The following is an 18,354-nucleotide window of genomic DNA, read 5'->3' as shown; positions in this document are numbered from 1 at the left end:
GCAAAAAAACAAACTTAATTTTTTCAACTTACAGAGGTTTACGAATCGAGTGTCACCCATCCATAAATGTGTCATATTTGTTAGATACTCCAAATTTAGATGCTTTAATGATGAGAGCATATTTGTTTCTCCATCTACCACCTTAGCCTCTTTACAATCAAATATATATACCACTGATTCACAATCATTTACACTCAAATATTCTAAATTTTGAAAGTTCTTTAACAAATTACTTGGAACAATGTTCAACAATCCATCACAGCAACCAACAGATAAAGATTTGAACTTATTGAAAGATTGCATTGAGGGTTCATCATGACATATTTCAACCAAGTTGAGATTTCTATCGATCCATAGAAACTCTAAGTTGTGGAAACTTAAATTTGATAAACATTCCAAAATATTTACAAGAAATGTTACCTTCTAATTAATCACTGCTAGATGTTTCAATTTATTAAGTCCTCTACTTACTAGATCATGAAAGATATTGTCCAAACCTATAATATATAGACACTGTTCTTTCAATTACCAAATTCTTCAAGCAATCAAGTAATCCTGAAATCATAACCTCATTATTATATGAGATCATCAGTCTTTTTCTTGAATATATTCTTGAAAAACTCATAGATCTATCTTTTTCAAGTTATTCTGGAGTGCCTATTATTATTGTAAAGCTTGATAAGTTTTTGAATGACACATCATTATCAATTAAGAAATTCAGGTTTGGGATAATAATTTGCAAGCTAGTCGGTCTAGACAAAGATTGTAACTCAACAAACTTTGCAATGCTTCTCAAGCCCCCTCATCTCCTTTAGAATCCCAATGCTCAAAACTTCCTAAAACATAAAACTCCTCTAATTTACAAAGAAAGGATATGACACTAAGTGTTATTTGTGTCAACTCTTGACAATTGCTCAAATCTAATAGTCTTAGATGAGTTAATCGGATAAAAGTTTTAGGGATCTCCCTACCATTAGAACCATTAAAGTTAAAAATTTCTAGTTTGCTTAGATCCCCAATTATGGATAAGTCACCCAATTTGCAACCATTAAGATATAATGTTCTAAGATTTGCAAGAAAAGAAAGTGATTGGGGCAATTGCGATAATTGAGTTTCACTCAAATCTAGAACTAGACCTGGCCACGGGCCGGTTTGGCCCGTGAACTGGACTAAAACCGGCCCGAAAAAACTGGAACCGGAACCGGCACACCCGGAACCGGACTGAACCAGAATCGAAACAGCGGTTCTACGGTTCGGTTTCGGTTCACATAAATTGGAACCGTGAAACCACCGGTTCACACCGGTTTATGAACCGGCGGTTTACTGTGCTAAACCGAAAAAAATTTGATTTTTTTTTGAATTTTATTTAAAAAGCCAACGGTTCCCTGTGCAGGGAACCGTTGGCTTTGAAGGAAAAATTGCAGGGGACCAACGGTCCCCTGCAATTTTCAGAGAAGTTGCAGGGGACCATTGGTCCCCTGCAATTTTTAGAATTTCAATTCACCCCCCTATTTTTTAATTTTTTTCAAAAAAGTTTTTTTCTATATATACCCCTTCAAATTCTATTATCTCAAATCTCGATCTCTCTACTCTCTCACTCAATCCTTCAAACTCTCATTCTCATTCTTTAAACTCTTAATATTCTCTCAATCTTTCAATTCAGTCAAATTTTCTTAAATTTAATTAAATTCTTTCTTAATTTTTTATTAATTTCAATTTCATTTTTTTAATACAATTCATAATTAATTATATAATTTATTTCTATAATTAATTTTATTTATTATTTATTATTATCTTTTATAATTAATCATATAATTTATTTATATAATTAATTTTATTTATTATCAAAAAATGGCAAGTAGTGAAAATTCTTCCTGTAATAGGAGATTTGGTCAATATTCACATATATCAAATGTGAATGAAAATCAATTTATAGATGATTTTCATTTACAAGAAAGTGAAAACCAATATGAAGAGGTGAAGCAACAACAACAACATCAACAACAGATGGAGATGGAACAACAATCTCAAAAAATTTCTACATCCGATATTTTCAAAATTCATTTCAAGAAAATGCAAAAGGAAGATGGTAATTTCGATGTTGCTTGCAATTATTGTAGGCAAATTTACAAATTCAAACAAGGAGGTGGATACAGGACATTCAAAAGGCACTTGGAGTCAAAACATCCAGAAAAAATGGGGCAAAGCCGAGGCCAAACACAAATAACCGAGTATGGTTCTACACACAAATCTTTATTTATGTATAGTGATAATAAAAGTAAAGAAGAATTTGCAAAAATGAAAGCAATAGATCATTTAGCATTTAGTTTTGGTGAAAATTTAGGTTTTAATAATTATTGTAAAACTGCATTAAATCCTGCACATAAAACTATTCCAAGAAATACATTAAAAAAAACATTATTTAGTTTATATAAAAAACAAAAAAAAGAGTTAATTCAATTTTTTACAAATTTTAGTGGACGTGTATCTCTATGTAGTGATATTTGGAGTGACCATTAGCAAGTTCACTCTTATATGGGTATAACTTGTCATTGGATAGATGACAATTTTCTATTACAAAAAAGAATTTTATCATTTAGGGTGTTTGATGAACGACATACGACTGATAATATTTATAGAATAATTAAAGGAATATTAGAAGAATATAAATTACTTTATAAAATTTTTTCAATTTCATTTGATAATGCACGTTCAAATACTGCCTCAATAAATGATTTAATTGATATTTGTAAACCTAATTTAGGTGGTAGATTTTTTCATATTAAATGTGCATGTCATGTATTAAATTTATGTGTACAAGATGGTTTACTTTGTCTTAATAATTTTATTAGTCCAATAAAAATAGTAATTTCATATTTATGGACACATCCCCAAACTATGAAAGAATGGGATAAATTTTCTAAACAATATAATAAAAGACTAAAAAAATTTCCTAAAGACATGCCGACTCGTTGGAATTCAACATATGAATTACTCAACGAGTCATTTGATTATAGGGATTTATTATGCTCATTTATTTCACAAAATGTGCCACAAATTATATTATATCCCCAACATTGGGATATTTGTAAAAAAATTTTAAATGTATTAAGAAATTTTAATAATGCAACATATACTTTAAGTGGGGTTTATTATCCCACTTCTCATTTGTTTTTAAATGAAGCTGTTAATATTATTGGAGCTTTACAAGAAGCCAAACAAGATATTATTCTACAAGAAGTTGTTTCTTTAATGAAAACAAAATGGTTAAATTACTATAAAATAATTCCAAAACTTTTTCTTGTTGCATGTTTTTTTTATCCTAGATTTAAATTAGATGGTGTCACAAATTATTTGACATTATATTATGAATGTTTGCAATTAGATGAAGTTAATATTCCATTAAGTATAACTAATATTATGAATTTAATTAAAGAAATTTATGCTGAATATGCATTAATTTATGGTGGTTCTTCTTCCTCTCTACCACCTATTGCCCCATCATCAACCCAAAATATGAGTTATGGTGATCGTATTATGATGTAAAGGGGCAAAAGACCAAAAGGAACATTAGGCTCCACCTCGAAGCTTGATATTTATTTAACTACTATTTTTGAGTTTGGTGACAGCAATATAGGTAAAGACTTTCCAGTTTTAGAATGGTGGAGTCGACACGCATCAACTTTTCCAATATTAGCAGCTATTGCTAAACAAGTTCTAGCAGCACCAGTATCAACTGTCGCAGTAGAACAAGCTTTTAGTCAAGGGGGTAATATATTGGATGAGAGACGATCAAGTTTGGCTCCCGAATATATTGAAGCTCAAGTATGCGTGGACGATTGGACAAGAGCCGAATTACGCCAACAAGAAATGAAAGTGGACTTCAATGAAGAATCGTTTAATTTAACTACGGATAGTTCGATGACGACGGGAAATAATACTCAAGATAGTGGAGGTGAATGATAAGGTAAGGGGCTACTACCAGCTATTAGATATGCAAAGGTAAGAGAACTACGTAGGCTTTGATTCTTCTAAACCCCAAGAAGATACGTAGGAAGCTTAATTGAAAAATTAAGTCCAAGCCTTTCTTTTAATTTTCAATTATTGTAATTAATAATTTAAAAATTAAATCAAGATCATGTATTAGAATTGACGGTTCAATATCGGTTTCGAACCGTGAACCGGTGGTTCCGAACCGAAACCGACAGTTCATGAACCGTGGCCAGGTCTATCTAGAACTCTAAGATGTTTCATTCTTTGAAAGAAATTGTCAAGGAAAACTAATTTGGAATTTTGCTGCAGTAGTAATGACTGCAACTTGGGCATTCTATCACTTCAGTATCTCTTTAATATCATTTGACATCAATGAGATACTTGTGAGATCTTCAAATGTATCTCTTTGCGGCCACTCTTCCAAACTAATACCAGCCTTCACCAAGAAAGTAGGGTTGTGTTTGCATGCTATCATATGTGCAACATCGTGAATTACATCATGCATTTTGACATGATTTTCATATTTTTCATGTTCAATCAATAGAAAAGAAGAGATAAGGTTACTTTTAATAGCATGTGTTCTGACCCTAATATCCTTAATTGTCTCCAGGTCTTTGAACAATCTCAAACCTGTTAAGTAACTCACTAAGACTTCAAAAGGAATTCTGAAATCTTCAGGAAATACAGAGCAAAATAAGAAGATAGATTTTGCCTCACTTTCAAGAAAAGTGTAACTCAACTCCAAGGATGAAATTACATTTTCATGCATCCTTTCAATATTTGTTGATGTTGACCTTTTAAGCTGTTGTAAGGCATCGAGCCACACATACATGTCCTTGTTCTTAAGTGCCTTGGCTACAGTCACAATTGCAATTGGCAAACCATCACATTCAGCAGTTACTTCTCTTGCAATTGAGCTTATAATATAATTTTCTACATTCATTACAACAAGTTCCTTGAATAGCGCCCGTGACTCTTGTTTTGACAAAGTTCCAATGATAAATGTATTATTACAGCCCATTTGATCACATACATTTTTCCTTCGAGAGGTAAGCATGATCTTACAGCCTCCATGGTCCTTCCCAACCAACTGAATCCTTCTCCAAGCATCATCCAATATTATGGGGATTCATTTTTCCTTCTTAATTCTCTGCCACAAGACACTTGCTCCTGCTGATTTAGAGTAAATTGAGAGTGAAGTCAGACCTAGCATTTCAACAATTTCGGCTTGAATATTCATGATAATTGGGGTTTGAGACACAACCACCATAACAACTTAATCATACAACTTCTCTCTTTAGCTTGTTTACATAAAACTCTAAATTGTGTACATTAACTGGTAACAAGAAATCTCTTCAGCAGCTATTTCATTTCTTTATTTGTATCCATTTGTTGAAAAAAGATATGACATAACTTCAGTGACCATATATTAACCGTATGATTTTAAGGGTTTATGTACTTCTCTACATAACCATAAATACTAGAGATAAGATCCTTAACTTAGAAAGTGGTTCAGTAGGTTTATAATTTCAAACAGGATAGTGCCAATTACACCTTCTATTACTCGGGAAACTAACACTTCTGTGACAAAAGTATGAAAATACAAAAGATAATCCCTGTCGTTAATCCATTAAAATGAAATTTCAAGCTAAACTTGCCTGCCGTTCAATTTTTCCATTAAAATGAATGGCGCAAGGCGGGACTGAGATTTCATGCTAGACTTGCCTTTAAATACAGAAATGTATTAAACTACATTAAGACACCACTTAGATATTTACATTTATACTCAGCTTTTTAAGAACATAATATTATAATACTGAAGCAATAAAATATAAAAGTATCAGTACAACATATAGATAACTTTTTTGTGATATTATTGTATATTTAATAATATTATATTTTTTAAATTTAAAGACTGGTAAAAAAGTAATAAAATGATAAATAAAAGAAATAATGTTATTTGCTTTCAATTGGATATATAGATGAAATATTAGAAATATTATCATATGATTGAGTGTTATTTTATCTTTAATTAAATTTCACTTAATCACATGATTATACATAATTTAAATATTTAATTAAATATTCGAAACTAAATACAAACAGTTTCATTGAAAAAAGAAACCCAACGAGGATAATGAGATTGCGTTTCATGATCACTTTTTTTAATTTTATATATTTTTCTAATTTTATCTTATGTTAAAAATTTTCACCCAATCTTCTAATAAAATTAACTTTTTTCTTCTTCCTGTACAAGAATTTTTTGTCTAAGTTATGTTAACCTGGTTTAAATATGATCTTGTTTTATTAATTTATAAAGCTTTTGCAAAAAATTTATATTAAAATTTTATACTGGAGTGGTCAACTATAGGGCAACAACTGAGTTGAGGCAAGTATTGCTTGGCTCAAACCCAAGATAAGTACAAGTAATTCCAGCTTAACTAAAAAGTTACAATTAAACAGCACAATATTTATATTTATTAGTTATCTTCATATTCAAAGTATTGAATAGGATTGTAGGGGAATAAGTGTAAGATTTTAAATTTTTAAGCAATGTTTTTAAAATCGGACAAATGATTGAACCAATTATCTCACTGGTTCATGGTTCAATCGGTTCGATCAAGAACCAACTAATTCAATTTATTATCAAATTATAATGAATTTTCTAAATAATATTAGTTAACCAACAAATTTTGCTTAAAAATTTGCAAAAAACAAAATCAATCAAGATATTCAAACCTATGGTGATTAAAACATTTCATTTTTAAGGAATGACAATTATTCACCTGATTTCAATAAAACAATTAGATAAAAAAATGTCTTCATCTCATGATATAGAAAAGAAAAAAACATAATTATATAAGTCATTGTCTATAAAAGACATTTTAATAGATATGAAATACCTTTATTTCTTTTTTTATTTTATTTTTGAATTTATGTTTTCCTTATAGACATTTATAAATCCATCTAGTCTAATATAAAATAATCAAATTACTCAAAAATAATTAAATTTTCTAAAAATACCCTAAATTTTGGTTAAACCTAGTTCTGTTGGTTTTGATTGGTTTATCTGGTTCATTGGTTTTGATCAAGTTTGACCATATTAACAAATAAATCACTTTTAATGTTAACCAGACTGGACGGCTTGGTCCGGTTTTCAAAATAGTGCTTTTAAGAATTTATTGATAATTTACTTAAGTTGAACTATAAGTTCATGAGCTCAACAAACGGATCAACTGCAAGCTTGAATTTGAGGTTAGCTAATTGAGTCGAACCCAACTCAACTTTTTTATAACCCTAATTAGCTATAATATTTTTACACTTGAGTTCAATTGCTAAGTCTCTTTTGTAACATTTTTGACAGGCCAAAGGACTTATTCCCACCCAAAATATTTGTTTTTTTCAAGTTTTCACTCCTTATCTTTAAAAATCTTAAACACTCACCCATGGGCAATTAAAGTTAACAAAACCCTAACCTCTTAAAATTTTATCTCTTTTCATCCCCTATACCCTAAAAAATAACAATCTCCCCCTTTGGCCAAGTTTTGAAAAGTAACAATTTCCCCCTAGGGTTTTTTTCATTTTCTGACAACATCTCTAGGGACATCTCCTTTGTCTTCCTCCAACGGTCACTCTCTCACCATCACTCTGTCCAACCAATAGTCCTAAACCCAATGGGAGGACGATGTTTCCTTAGGGAAGACGAAACATCATCTTCTCCAACGAAGCTGGGCTTTTTTCTAGTGTCCAAATAAGAGAAGCTTGGCCACCAGAGCAAGAGGAGGTGTCTGGAGCTCTTCATAGCTGATGATGGTATCAGAGATCTGGAAACTAAACCCTAGAGGGGAAATGTCACTTTTTAAAACTTGGCGTAGGGGGGAAATTTTTTGTTTTTAGGGTTTAGGGGGGAAAAAAGATTAAATTTCAGTTTATTTTTAATATTACAAATAAAATGATAATTTTGCCCTTAAAATAGTTAACTTTAAACATCCATGGGTGAGTGTTTGAGATTTTTATACTTTTGTCACAAAAGTTAGTTACCCAAGCATATATGGCGTTGTAATTTGCATTAATAAATCATTAGTTGGAATGGCAAAACTTGGCCTTTCATGTATTTTAATGGAAAATATAGAGGGCAGGGGTGTCTTTGGTTTTTTTTTTTTTAAATTTTTTTGGACTTTAGTCACAAAGGTGGTTTCCTTAAACTATGGGTATAATTGGTATATTTCTCTTCACATATAACTCTACTTCAATAAGAATGTGACAGCGAAAGAAGTCTTCTTGCCCATTTCTGACGGTATGCATGATCGTAACAATATATCAATGATGTAGATATTGATGTTTTCTAGTCAAGAGAAGAAGACTAATTGAAAACCACTATGTAAGTTACGCCAAAAGTCTTCCAACGTGTTTCTCAATGTATGATCCTAAAAGCAGGCTATTATTCCCAAGAATCGTCAACAGCACCACTACAAAATGATACCATCCATGAAGACCAAGACTTTAAATTACTAGCCAAAGTATGAATGAAGTCGTATTTTTACTATCTGCATAAGGACTGCATGAAAAAAGAAAAAAAGAAAGGGTTATTATAAATTTATTTTCATCGTTTGCCATCACACCATGTCATTATAAAATTTTTCTTTTAACTAATTTTCTTCTATCAAGCTAGTACATATTTAGTTATTATCAAGGTAACATTATTATCACGGTACGCAATAAGTCTTCTTGCCCTTTTCTCACGGTACCCAAGGTAACAATATTCTCACGGTAGACAATTTTGTTTTATATTTAATTGACCAAGACTAATTGGATGCCCAGTATGTAATTTATGGCAGAAATCTTCTAACGTGTTTTTAAGTGTATGAACCTAAAAATCAAGCTATTATTGCCAAGAATAGTCAGCATTAGATTTCTTTGATACCACTTGAAAGTCATACTCTGGAAGACCAAGACTTTCAATTACTAGCCAAAGACTTTCAAATGAGCAATGCTATGTGTTTCTATTTTTAAATACTTAATTTGGTACCCAAATGATATATCATTATGAGATTTGATATTATTTTATCATTAATTCAAAATTATATTATCACATTATAATAAATTATGTAAATACCCAATTAAATACTTAAAATTAAGTGCACATAATTTTAATGTACTCAAACTAGTTTTTTTTCTCTCTCGTGATATCATTTATGATAGTCATGGAAACATAAATTAAGGTCATAATCTTATTCAAAATCAATGAATGAAATTAGAGAGATGTAAGTGCAAAAATTAAAAATTTTAAGAGTTTATTAATATCTTATTTGGCATAACTTGCTTTGATAAAACATTAGTTGCAATGGTCAAAGTTAGTCTTTTATCTATTTTAATAGAAAATTTTAACAATAGGAGGTGCCTTTGGTGTTTTTACTTATGTATATGATAAAGGTTAAATTGGTAATTTAAATTAAATGACTTGATTAATACAGTGTATTAATAATTTAAATTGAAAAGTATTTTGGCTATTTCATTATATATAGGATAAAATAGTCATTTAATCCTTAGAGTAACAAAAACTGTTAAACTTAACTTTTGATAGATGAACGTTTGAGTTTTAAAAAGTTAGTGGATAAGAGTTTGAAAAAACAACAAACCTTGGGTAAGGATAAGTCCTTTAACCTTTTTTCTCCTCGTACTTTTGTGACAAAATAGTTTTCGGAATAAAAGGGGTGTGATGTATTTTCCCTTTAACATACATATAATTTTATTTGGATAAGAATGTGAGAGTAAAAAATGTATAGAGTAAGCAATTGAAGAAGTGTTCTTGCCCATTTTTCACGGCTTGCATATATCAATAATTTAGCGATTATATAAGTTTTGGAAATAACAGTATTATTGATTTATTAATGGATTCACAAATAATTGATATATTAAAAGCTTTTGGGCTGAAAAAAAAAATTAAAATGAAGGATAAAAGATTAATTTGTGATGAGATATACATCTTCATCAATCAACTAAATATTACAATTTTAATTGCTTTGGCACCACTTGAAAATGATACTTTGGAATCTCTAAAGTCCACCAATACCAAGACTTGAAATCATAAGTTTACTACTACCAAAATAGACTAGAATTATAAATTATATTATTACAAGAAAAATTAAGCCTTGCAATATATCAAACATCAACTTATGATGATTCCATATATTAAGATCAAGTAATAGATTTGTGTGACAACATATTAAATTTTTAAAACTTGGCATGGGGGGGGAATTTTTAGTTTTTAGGGTTTAGGAGGAAAAAGAGATTAAATTTTAGTTTATTTTTAATATCACAAAGAAAATAACAATTTTGTTCTTAAAACTGTTAACTCTAACCATCCACAGGTGGATGTTTGAGATTTTCAAAGATAAATAGCGAGATTTCCAAGCGAAAGAAGTCTTCTTACCCATTTCTGACGGCATGCATGATTGTAACAATATATCAATGATGTAAATATTGATGTTTCCTAGTCAAGAGATGAAGACTAATTGGAAACCACTATGTAAGTTACGGCAGAAGTCTTCTAACGTGTTTCTCAACGTATGATCCTAAGAGCAAGCTATTATTCTTGAGAATTGTCAACATAAAATTGCTTTGGCACCACTTGAAAATGATACCATCCACGAAGACCAAAGTATGAATGAAGTCGTATTTTTACTATCTGTGTAAGGACTACATGAAAAAAAAAATATATATATATATATATATATATATATATATATATATATATAGGTTATTATAAATTTATTTTCTTCGTCTCCCATCACACCGTGTCATTATAAAAGATTTCTTTTAACTAATTTTCTTCTATTGGGTGGGAATAAGTCTTCTTGCCCTTTTCTCACGGTAACATTATTATCAATAATGTAGACAATATTGTTTTATAGTTAATTGACCAAGACTAATTGGATGCCCAGTATGTAAGTTATGGCAGAAGTCGTCTAACGTGTTTGTAAGTGTATGAACCTAAGAGCAAGCTATTATTGTGAAGAATAGTCAGCATTAAATTGCTTTGGTACCACTTGAAAATCATACTCTGGAAGACCAAGACTTTCAATTACTAGCCAAAGTATTGATGGAGTCTGTAGATGATTAAGATGAAAAAAAAAAAGAAAGCATTTATAAAAAATTTATTTCTCGTTTCCCATCACACAATGTCAATATAAATTTTTCTTTTTTCTATTTCTCTTCTATCAAGCTAGCATATTAGGTTGTTTTTTTATTTATACTGAATGATAATAGATAACATTGATAATCAAATGAGCAATGCTATGTGTCTCTATTTTAAATACTTAATTTGGCATCCAAATGATATATCATTATGAGATTTGATATTATGTTATCATTAATTCAAAATTATATTATCACATTATAATAAATTATGTAAATACCCAATTAAATACTTAAAATTAAGTGCACATAACTTTAATGTAATCAAACTAGTTTTTTTTTTCTCTCGTGATATCATTTATGATAGTCATGGAAACATAAATTAAGATCATAATCTTATTCAAAATCAATGAATGAAATTAGAGAGATGTAAGTGCAAAAATTAAAAATTTTAAGAGTTTATTAATATCTTATTTGGCGTAATTTGCTTTGATAAAACATTAGTTGCAATGGTCAAAGTTAGTCTTTTATCTATTTTAATAGAAAATTTTAACAATAGGAGGTGCCTTTGGTGTTTTTACTTATGTATATGATAAAGGTTAAATTGGTAATTTAAATTAAATGACTTGATTAGTACATTATATTAATAATTTAAATTGAAAAGTATTTTGGTTATTTCATCATATATAGGATAAAATAGTCATTTAATCCTTAGAGTAACAAAAACTATTAAACTTAACTTTTGATTGATGAACGTTTGAGTTTTAAAAAGTTAGTGGGTAGGAGTTTGGAAAAACAACAAACCTTGGGTGAGGATAAGGCCTTTAACCTTTTTTCTCCTTGTACTTTTGTGACGAAATAGTTTTCGGAATAAAAGGGGTGTGATGTATTTTCCCTTTAACATACATATAATTTTATTTGGATAAGAATGTGAGAGTAAAAAATGTACAGAGTAAGCAATTGAAGAAGTGTTCTTGCCCATTTTTCACGGCTTGCATATATCAATAATTTAGCGATTATTTAAGTTTTGGAAATAACAGTATTATTGATTTATTAATGGATGAACAAATAATTGATATATTAAAAGCTTTTGGGCTGAAAAAAAAAAAAATTAAAATGAAGGATAAAAGATTAATTTGTGATGAGATATACATCTTCATCAATCAACTAAATATTACAATTTTAATTGCTTTGGCACCACTTGAAAATGATACTTTGGAATCTCTAAAGTCCACCAATACCAAGACTTGAAATCATAAGTTTACTACTACCAAAATAGACTAGAATTATAAATTATATTATTACAAGAAAAATTAAGCCTTGCAATATATCAAACATCAACTTATGATGATTCCATATATTAAGATCAAGTAATAGATTTGTGTGACAACATATTAAATTTTTAAAACTTGGCATGGGGGGGAATTTTTAGTTTTTAGGGTTTAGGAGGAAAAAGAGATTAAATTTTAGTTTATTTTTAATATCACAAAGAAAATAACAATTTTGTTCTTAAAACTGTTAACTCTAACCATCCACAGGTGGATGTTTGAGATTTTCAAAGATAAATAACAAGATTTCCAAGCGAAAGAAGTCTTCTTACCCATTTCTGACGGCATGCATGATTGTAACAATATATCAATGATGTAAATATTGATGTTTCCTAGTCAAGAGATGAAGACTAATTGGAAACCACTATGTAAGTTACGGCAGAAGTCTTCTAACGTGTTTCTCAACGTATAATCCTAAGAGCAAGCTATTATTCTTGAGAATTGTCAACATAAAATTGCTTTGGCACCACTTGAAAATGATACCATCCACGAAGACCAAAGTATGAATGAAGTCGTATTTTTACTATCTATGTAAGGACTACATGAAAAAAAAAATATATATATATATATATAGGTTATTATAAATTTATTTTCTTCGTCTCCCATCACACCGTGTCATTATAAAAGATTTCTTTTAACTAATTTTCTTCTATTGGGTGGGAATAAGTCTTCTTGCCCTTTTCTCACGGTAACATTATTATCAATAATGTAGACAATATTGTTTTATAGTTAATTGACCAAGACTAATTGGATGCCCAGTATGTAAGTTATGGCAGAAGTCGTCTAACGTGTTTGTAAGTGTATGAACCTAAGAGCAAGCTATTATTGTGAAGAATAGTCAGCATTAAATTGCTTTGGTACCACTTGAAAATCATACTCTGGAAGACCAAGACTTTCAATTACTAGCCAAAGTATTGATGGAGTCTGTAGATGATTAAGATGAAAAAAAAAAAAAACATTTATAATAAATTTATTTCTCGTTTCCCATCACACAACGTCCATATAAATTTTTCTCTTTTCTATTTCTCTTCTATCAAGCTAGTATATTAGGTTGTTTTTTTATTTATACTGAATGATAAGAGATAACATTGATAATCAAATGAGCAATGTTATGTGTCTCTATTTTTAAATACTTAATTTGATACCCAAATAGTATATTATTATGAGATTTGATATTATTTTATTTTTAATTCAAAATTATATCATCACATTATAATAAATTATGTAAATACCCAATTAAATACTTAAAACTAGGTGCACATAATTTTAATATTAAGATCAAGTAATAGATTTGTTTGACAACATATTGAATTTTATAAGCCTAATTTTGTGTGATAATATTAAGCATTAAATTCAATAATACAACGTTATTTTCTACTGAGAATACTCTACTGAATAAAGTAAATATTTAATTGCATTGTCTGTCATGCTCCACTTGGAAAATAAAATGGTACATGTACTTTGAATAATTCCCAGTCAGCGAATATATTTGAAACTTTTGAAGTAGCTAGAATAAGAAATTGCTTCTAAACTGAATTTTCAGAGAAATTAAATTATTAAAACTGCAAGGGGTTCCTCAACAACTATTTCTTATTAGTAATTAAAATAATAAGAAAGAACTAATGACATCATAACATCATAATGGTGACAATATTGACTGTTCATTTTTTTTTCTATTTAAAACCCTGTATGTTCTTGTGGTTTCATCATTCAAGAAAAATGGGTTGTCTAATGAGTGCTTATCATATTCTATGCATTCAGTTGTTATTTTTGTGTTCTCAGAGTTCTGCAACACTCTGCTCTCGTGACCAGAGTTCTGCATTGCTCCAGTTTAAACAACTCTTTTCTTTCAACAATTACTCTTCAATCGCTTGTGATTTTTTCCAACCATATCCTCACTCTTATCCAAAAATGATGTCTTGGAAAGAGGATAAGGATTGCTGCTTATGGGATGGTGTCACATGTGATTCTTTAACAGGCCATGTGATTGATATCGACCTTAGTTGTGCCCGACTTCATGGAAGTTTTCCTTCAAACACCAGTCTTTTCCTTTTAAATCATTTGCAAAGGCTAAACTTAGCTTATAATGATTTCAATCTTTCTCATATTTCTCTTGATTTTCATCGTTTGTCTAGTTTGACACATCTTAATCTCTCGTGCTCAAACTTCTTTGGTCAAATTCCTTCTGAAATCACCCACTTGTCTAAATTGATTGTGCTTGATGTTTCTCAAAATTATGAATTTTCAATTGAAACAAATACCTTAAAGGGGTTAGTTCAAAATTTGACCAAATTAGCAGTACTTCATCTTGATTATGTTAACATGTCTACTGTAGTACCAAGTTGCTTAATGAATTTATCTTTTTCTTTATGTTTTTTGAGTCTTTCTTCTTGTGAATTGCAAGGAAATTTTCCAAATAGCATCTTCCACCTACCAAGTTTAAAAACCCTTAATTTAGCATACAATTACAACTTGACAAGTGTTTTACCTATGTTTAATTGGAGTAGCCCCCTTGAATTTTTGGATGTGTCTTCCACAGCTTTTTCAGGAGAATTACCAAGTTCTCTTGGAAATCTCAAGTACTTGACACATTTTGATGCCTCAGACTGTGATCTCTATGGGGTATTACCTGTCTCACTTGGAAACCTTTCAAACCTTAATCATTTGAGCCTTTCATCTAACAATTTTGGAGGTCAAGTTCCTAATATGATTTTGAACATGAGTCATCTTTTTGATTTAGACTTTTCATTGAATCAATTAACTGGTCCAATTCCTTCTCATGTAAATACATTTGGAACTTTAGTTTATATTTCTTTATATAGTAATTCTTTCAATGGGTCTTTGCCATCTTGGTTATTCACACTACCTTCGTTACAATTTGTGGACTTGAGTTTTAACGAATTAACAGGCACTATAAATGAATTTCATAGTAAATCATTGGAAAGTCTTTATTTAGATGGCAATCGATTGCACGGATCAGTTCCAAGTTCAATGTTTGAACTTATTAATTTAACTACTCTCGTTCTTTCTTTGGACAATTCGAGTGCTATTGATCTTCACTTGTTTTCAAAGCTTAAGAAACTTAGAGAGCTTGACTTTTCTCGAGTCAATCTATCTTTGAGCACCTCATTCAAAGGTAACTTTTCTTTTCTACAACTCACCACGTTGAGATTATCTGCTTGTAACTTGAGAGAGTTCCCTGATATTTTACGAAAATTAGATCAATTGCGTTGGCTAGACCTTTCTGAAAATAGAATCCATGGCCGGATTCCTAAGTGGATGTGGAACATTGGAAAGGAAAGTTTGCACTGGTTAAATCTTTCCTACAACTTTCTTACAACCTTAGATCACATTCCATGGAAAAATCTTCAATATCTAGACCTTCGTTCTAACTCCATTCAAGCACCATTTCCAATTGCACCTCCTTACTTAAAGTTTCTTTCATTGTCAAACAACAATTTGACAGGAGAAATACCTCAGTTGTGCAATATGAGTATATTACAAGTTGTAGATCTTTCAAATAATAACTTGAATGGTACGATTCCCGAATGCATGGTAAACTCCAGTAGTCTTCATGTCTTGGATGTACAAAAAAATAGACTGCATGGAGACATTCCTAGAGCATTCGCAACAGGCAATAATTTGAAGACACTTAACTTCAACGGTAATGGACTTGAAGGGCCAATCCCACAAAGTTTGGTTAATTGTTCAAGGCTTGAAGTTTTAGATCTTGGAAACAACAACATAAATGATAGCTTCCCCTATTGGTTGGGAGATCTTCCCAAGTTGCAGGTTCTTGTTCTTCGTTTCAACAACTTTTACGGTTCTGATTGGGGTTCTTCTAAATTTAATAGTGGTTTCTCAGTATTGAGAATTTTAGATCTCTCACACAACAATTTTAATGGCTATTTGTCAGTAAGGTTTTTTGAGAATCTAAAAGCTATGATGAATCTTGATGAAGAAAAAAAGAAATTGAATTATATGGGTGATTCATATTATCAAGATTCCCTGGAGATGGTAGTTAAAGGTTTTGGAATCCATCTGGAGAAAATTCTTACTACTTTTACTACCATTGATTTTTCAAACAATTGCTTTCATGGAGAAATTCCAAGCTCAATTGGAAAACTTCATTCACTTCGACTCCTCAATCTCTCTCAAAATAGTCTAACTGGTCATATTCCATCGTCATTGGGAGACTTAATTGCACTCGAAGCTTTAGATCTATCTTCAAACAAGCTTGTTGGAGTAATTCCAAGGGAATTGGTAAGTTTGACCTTTCTAGCAAAGTTAAACTTATCAAAAAATCAACTTGTGGGACCTATTCCTCAAGCGAACCAATTCAACACCTTTGAAAATGATTCATACATTGGAAACCCAGGATTGTGTGGATTTATGTTGTCAAAAAAATGTAATATTGATGAGGCAACACAACCACAATCATCAATATTCCATGGTGAAAAGCTCAAAATTTCAGGATGGTGTGAATGGAAGTTTGTTATGATGGGATATGGATGCGGACTACCCCTCGGCCTATTTATAGGATATCAAGTCCTCACAACAGGAAAATTGCAGTGGCTTCTAAGGATGATTAATAAAGGTACTAAGAGATGTGAGAGGACTAGAAGACGTAATAAGAAGACTAAGCAAAAGTTGGTCTCTTCATAAGGTTAGTTTGGTTAAATTATACATCTGCTTTTCTTTGTCTAAACATTTAGGATCTCCATTATTGATTGACTTAGATTTTTAGTTTTACTATTAATATTATATGGTTATATACTAATAATATTCTCATTTTAGCAATGCAGACACTTGCTTCTAGGTGACCAGGTAAGGTGTGAAGATCAATGTCATAAAGGATTGCCAAATTTTAGGATTCATCATTTGTAGTCAAATATATATAGCATCTAATAATGTTGTGCCTCAAACAACTTGAAGAAATTTCAAATTTTCATTGTACCAACTTCAATACGCGGTTATGATTTTACTTTAGGATTTTATTGATGTATATCAACCTTGTGATGTGAAGAGATGTATTTTGTCTATGATGTAATTAAAGTTTGTACTACTATCTTTAAAAACTTGTGCAATCAAATGTAAAAAGAACCAATTAATTCCATCTCAAAAACAATTAATCATTACATTATTTTAATTTTAAAAAATATTCTTTGTAAGAATCATAATGAAAATAGAGAGAAACGACCTCATGTTTAGGGAGTTTTTCTTACTCTCTAGATATTTAAGCCAAACATACATTCAAGGTTGGGTTAACTTGACTCAAATTCACCCATTTTAAAAAATCATAGTTTCACTAAAAAGGGACTAAGCCCTAATAGGAATTTTTCATTACTATTAAGATTCATCTTGGTTATTGGTTTTATCTGTCAAAGACCTAGTAAAACCTAATTGGTTCTTTTAATGATCATATTAAACCCAGCAACACCTCTTCGGACTATAATACTACTTGCTTTTATTAAATCAATGAATCCTAGTTCAAAATAAGAAAATTTTTAACATTCTTCCATTTGGATAATACTAATTATTTTATTTTATGTAAAGAAAAGATTTTATAAAATGACTCTTTTGTTAGTGCAAAATAAGAAGTTTTTCAACATTCTCACATTTGGGTAATACCTTTATATTATTTTAAGAAAAGAAGAGATTTTATAAAATAACTTTCGAGTAGCTTACAAGAAAAGATTTTATAAAAACAAAATAGTTTAGAGACAATGTCTCAACAACAATACAATTAATTATTTAATATAACCTCTAATAATGAACCAAAACAATTTTTACATCCGTTTATCAACATAAACTCAATCCATGATTACCATTACTAGTAACCACATTGATCATAAATATATGTTATTCTTATTCAGTATTGATTGAGCTAGATTTC

At 30.1% G+C, this 18,354-nt stretch overlaps 2 protein-coding genes across 3 annotated transcripts; one reads left to right on the top strand and one right to left on the bottom strand.

Moving 5' to 3' along the window:
• Positions 1–4,330: 4,330 nt before the first annotated feature.
• Positions 4,331–5,014, bottom strand: LOC123201857 (disease resistance protein RPS5-like). The gene has a single exon (XM_044617426.1). It carries the CDS (start codon positions 5,012–5,014, stop codon positions 4,331–4,333), a length of 684 nt encoding a protein of 227 aa, XP_044473361.1.
• A 9,178-nt stretch (positions 5,015–14,192) lies between these two features.
• LOC123209519 (receptor-like protein 7) lies at positions 14,193–17,526 on the top strand. Of its 2 annotated transcripts, none has more exons than XM_044627599.1 (2): positions 14,193–17,124; positions 17,264–17,526. In XM_044627599.1, exon 1 carries the CDS (start codon positions 14,370–14,372, stop codon positions 17,121–17,123), a length of 2,754 nt encoding a protein of 917 aa, XP_044483534.1. In that variant the 5' UTR covers positions 14,193–14,369; the 3' UTR covers position 17,124; positions 17,264–17,526. The 2 variants fall into 2 exon arrangements, with proteins under 2 accessions (XP_044483534.1, XP_044483535.1); XM_044627600.1 differs by having other exon boundaries at positions 17,256–17,526.
• The last annotated feature ends 828 nt before the right edge of the window (positions 17,527–18,354 follow it).

This window comes from Mangifera indica, chromosome 2 (genome assembly GCF_011075055.1).
Source record: "Mangifera indica cultivar Alphonso chromosome 2, CATAS_Mindica_2.1, whole genome shotgun sequence".
Taxonomy (NCBI): domain Eukaryota; kingdom Viridiplantae; phylum Streptophyta; class Magnoliopsida; order Sapindales; family Anacardiaceae; genus Mangifera; species Mangifera indica.
This window is presented reverse-complemented; position numbering and strand designations above follow the sequence as displayed.

Excerpts from the sequence above, each read along its gene's own strand:
- LOC123201857 (XM_044617426.1), bottom strand. The coding sequence starts at position 5,014 with ATGGGCTGTAATAATACATTTATCATTGGAACTTTGTCAAAACAAGAG.
- LOC123209519 (XM_044627599.1), top strand. The coding sequence starts at position 14,370 with ATGATGTCTTGGAAAGAGGATAAGGATTGCTGCTTATGGGATGGTGTC.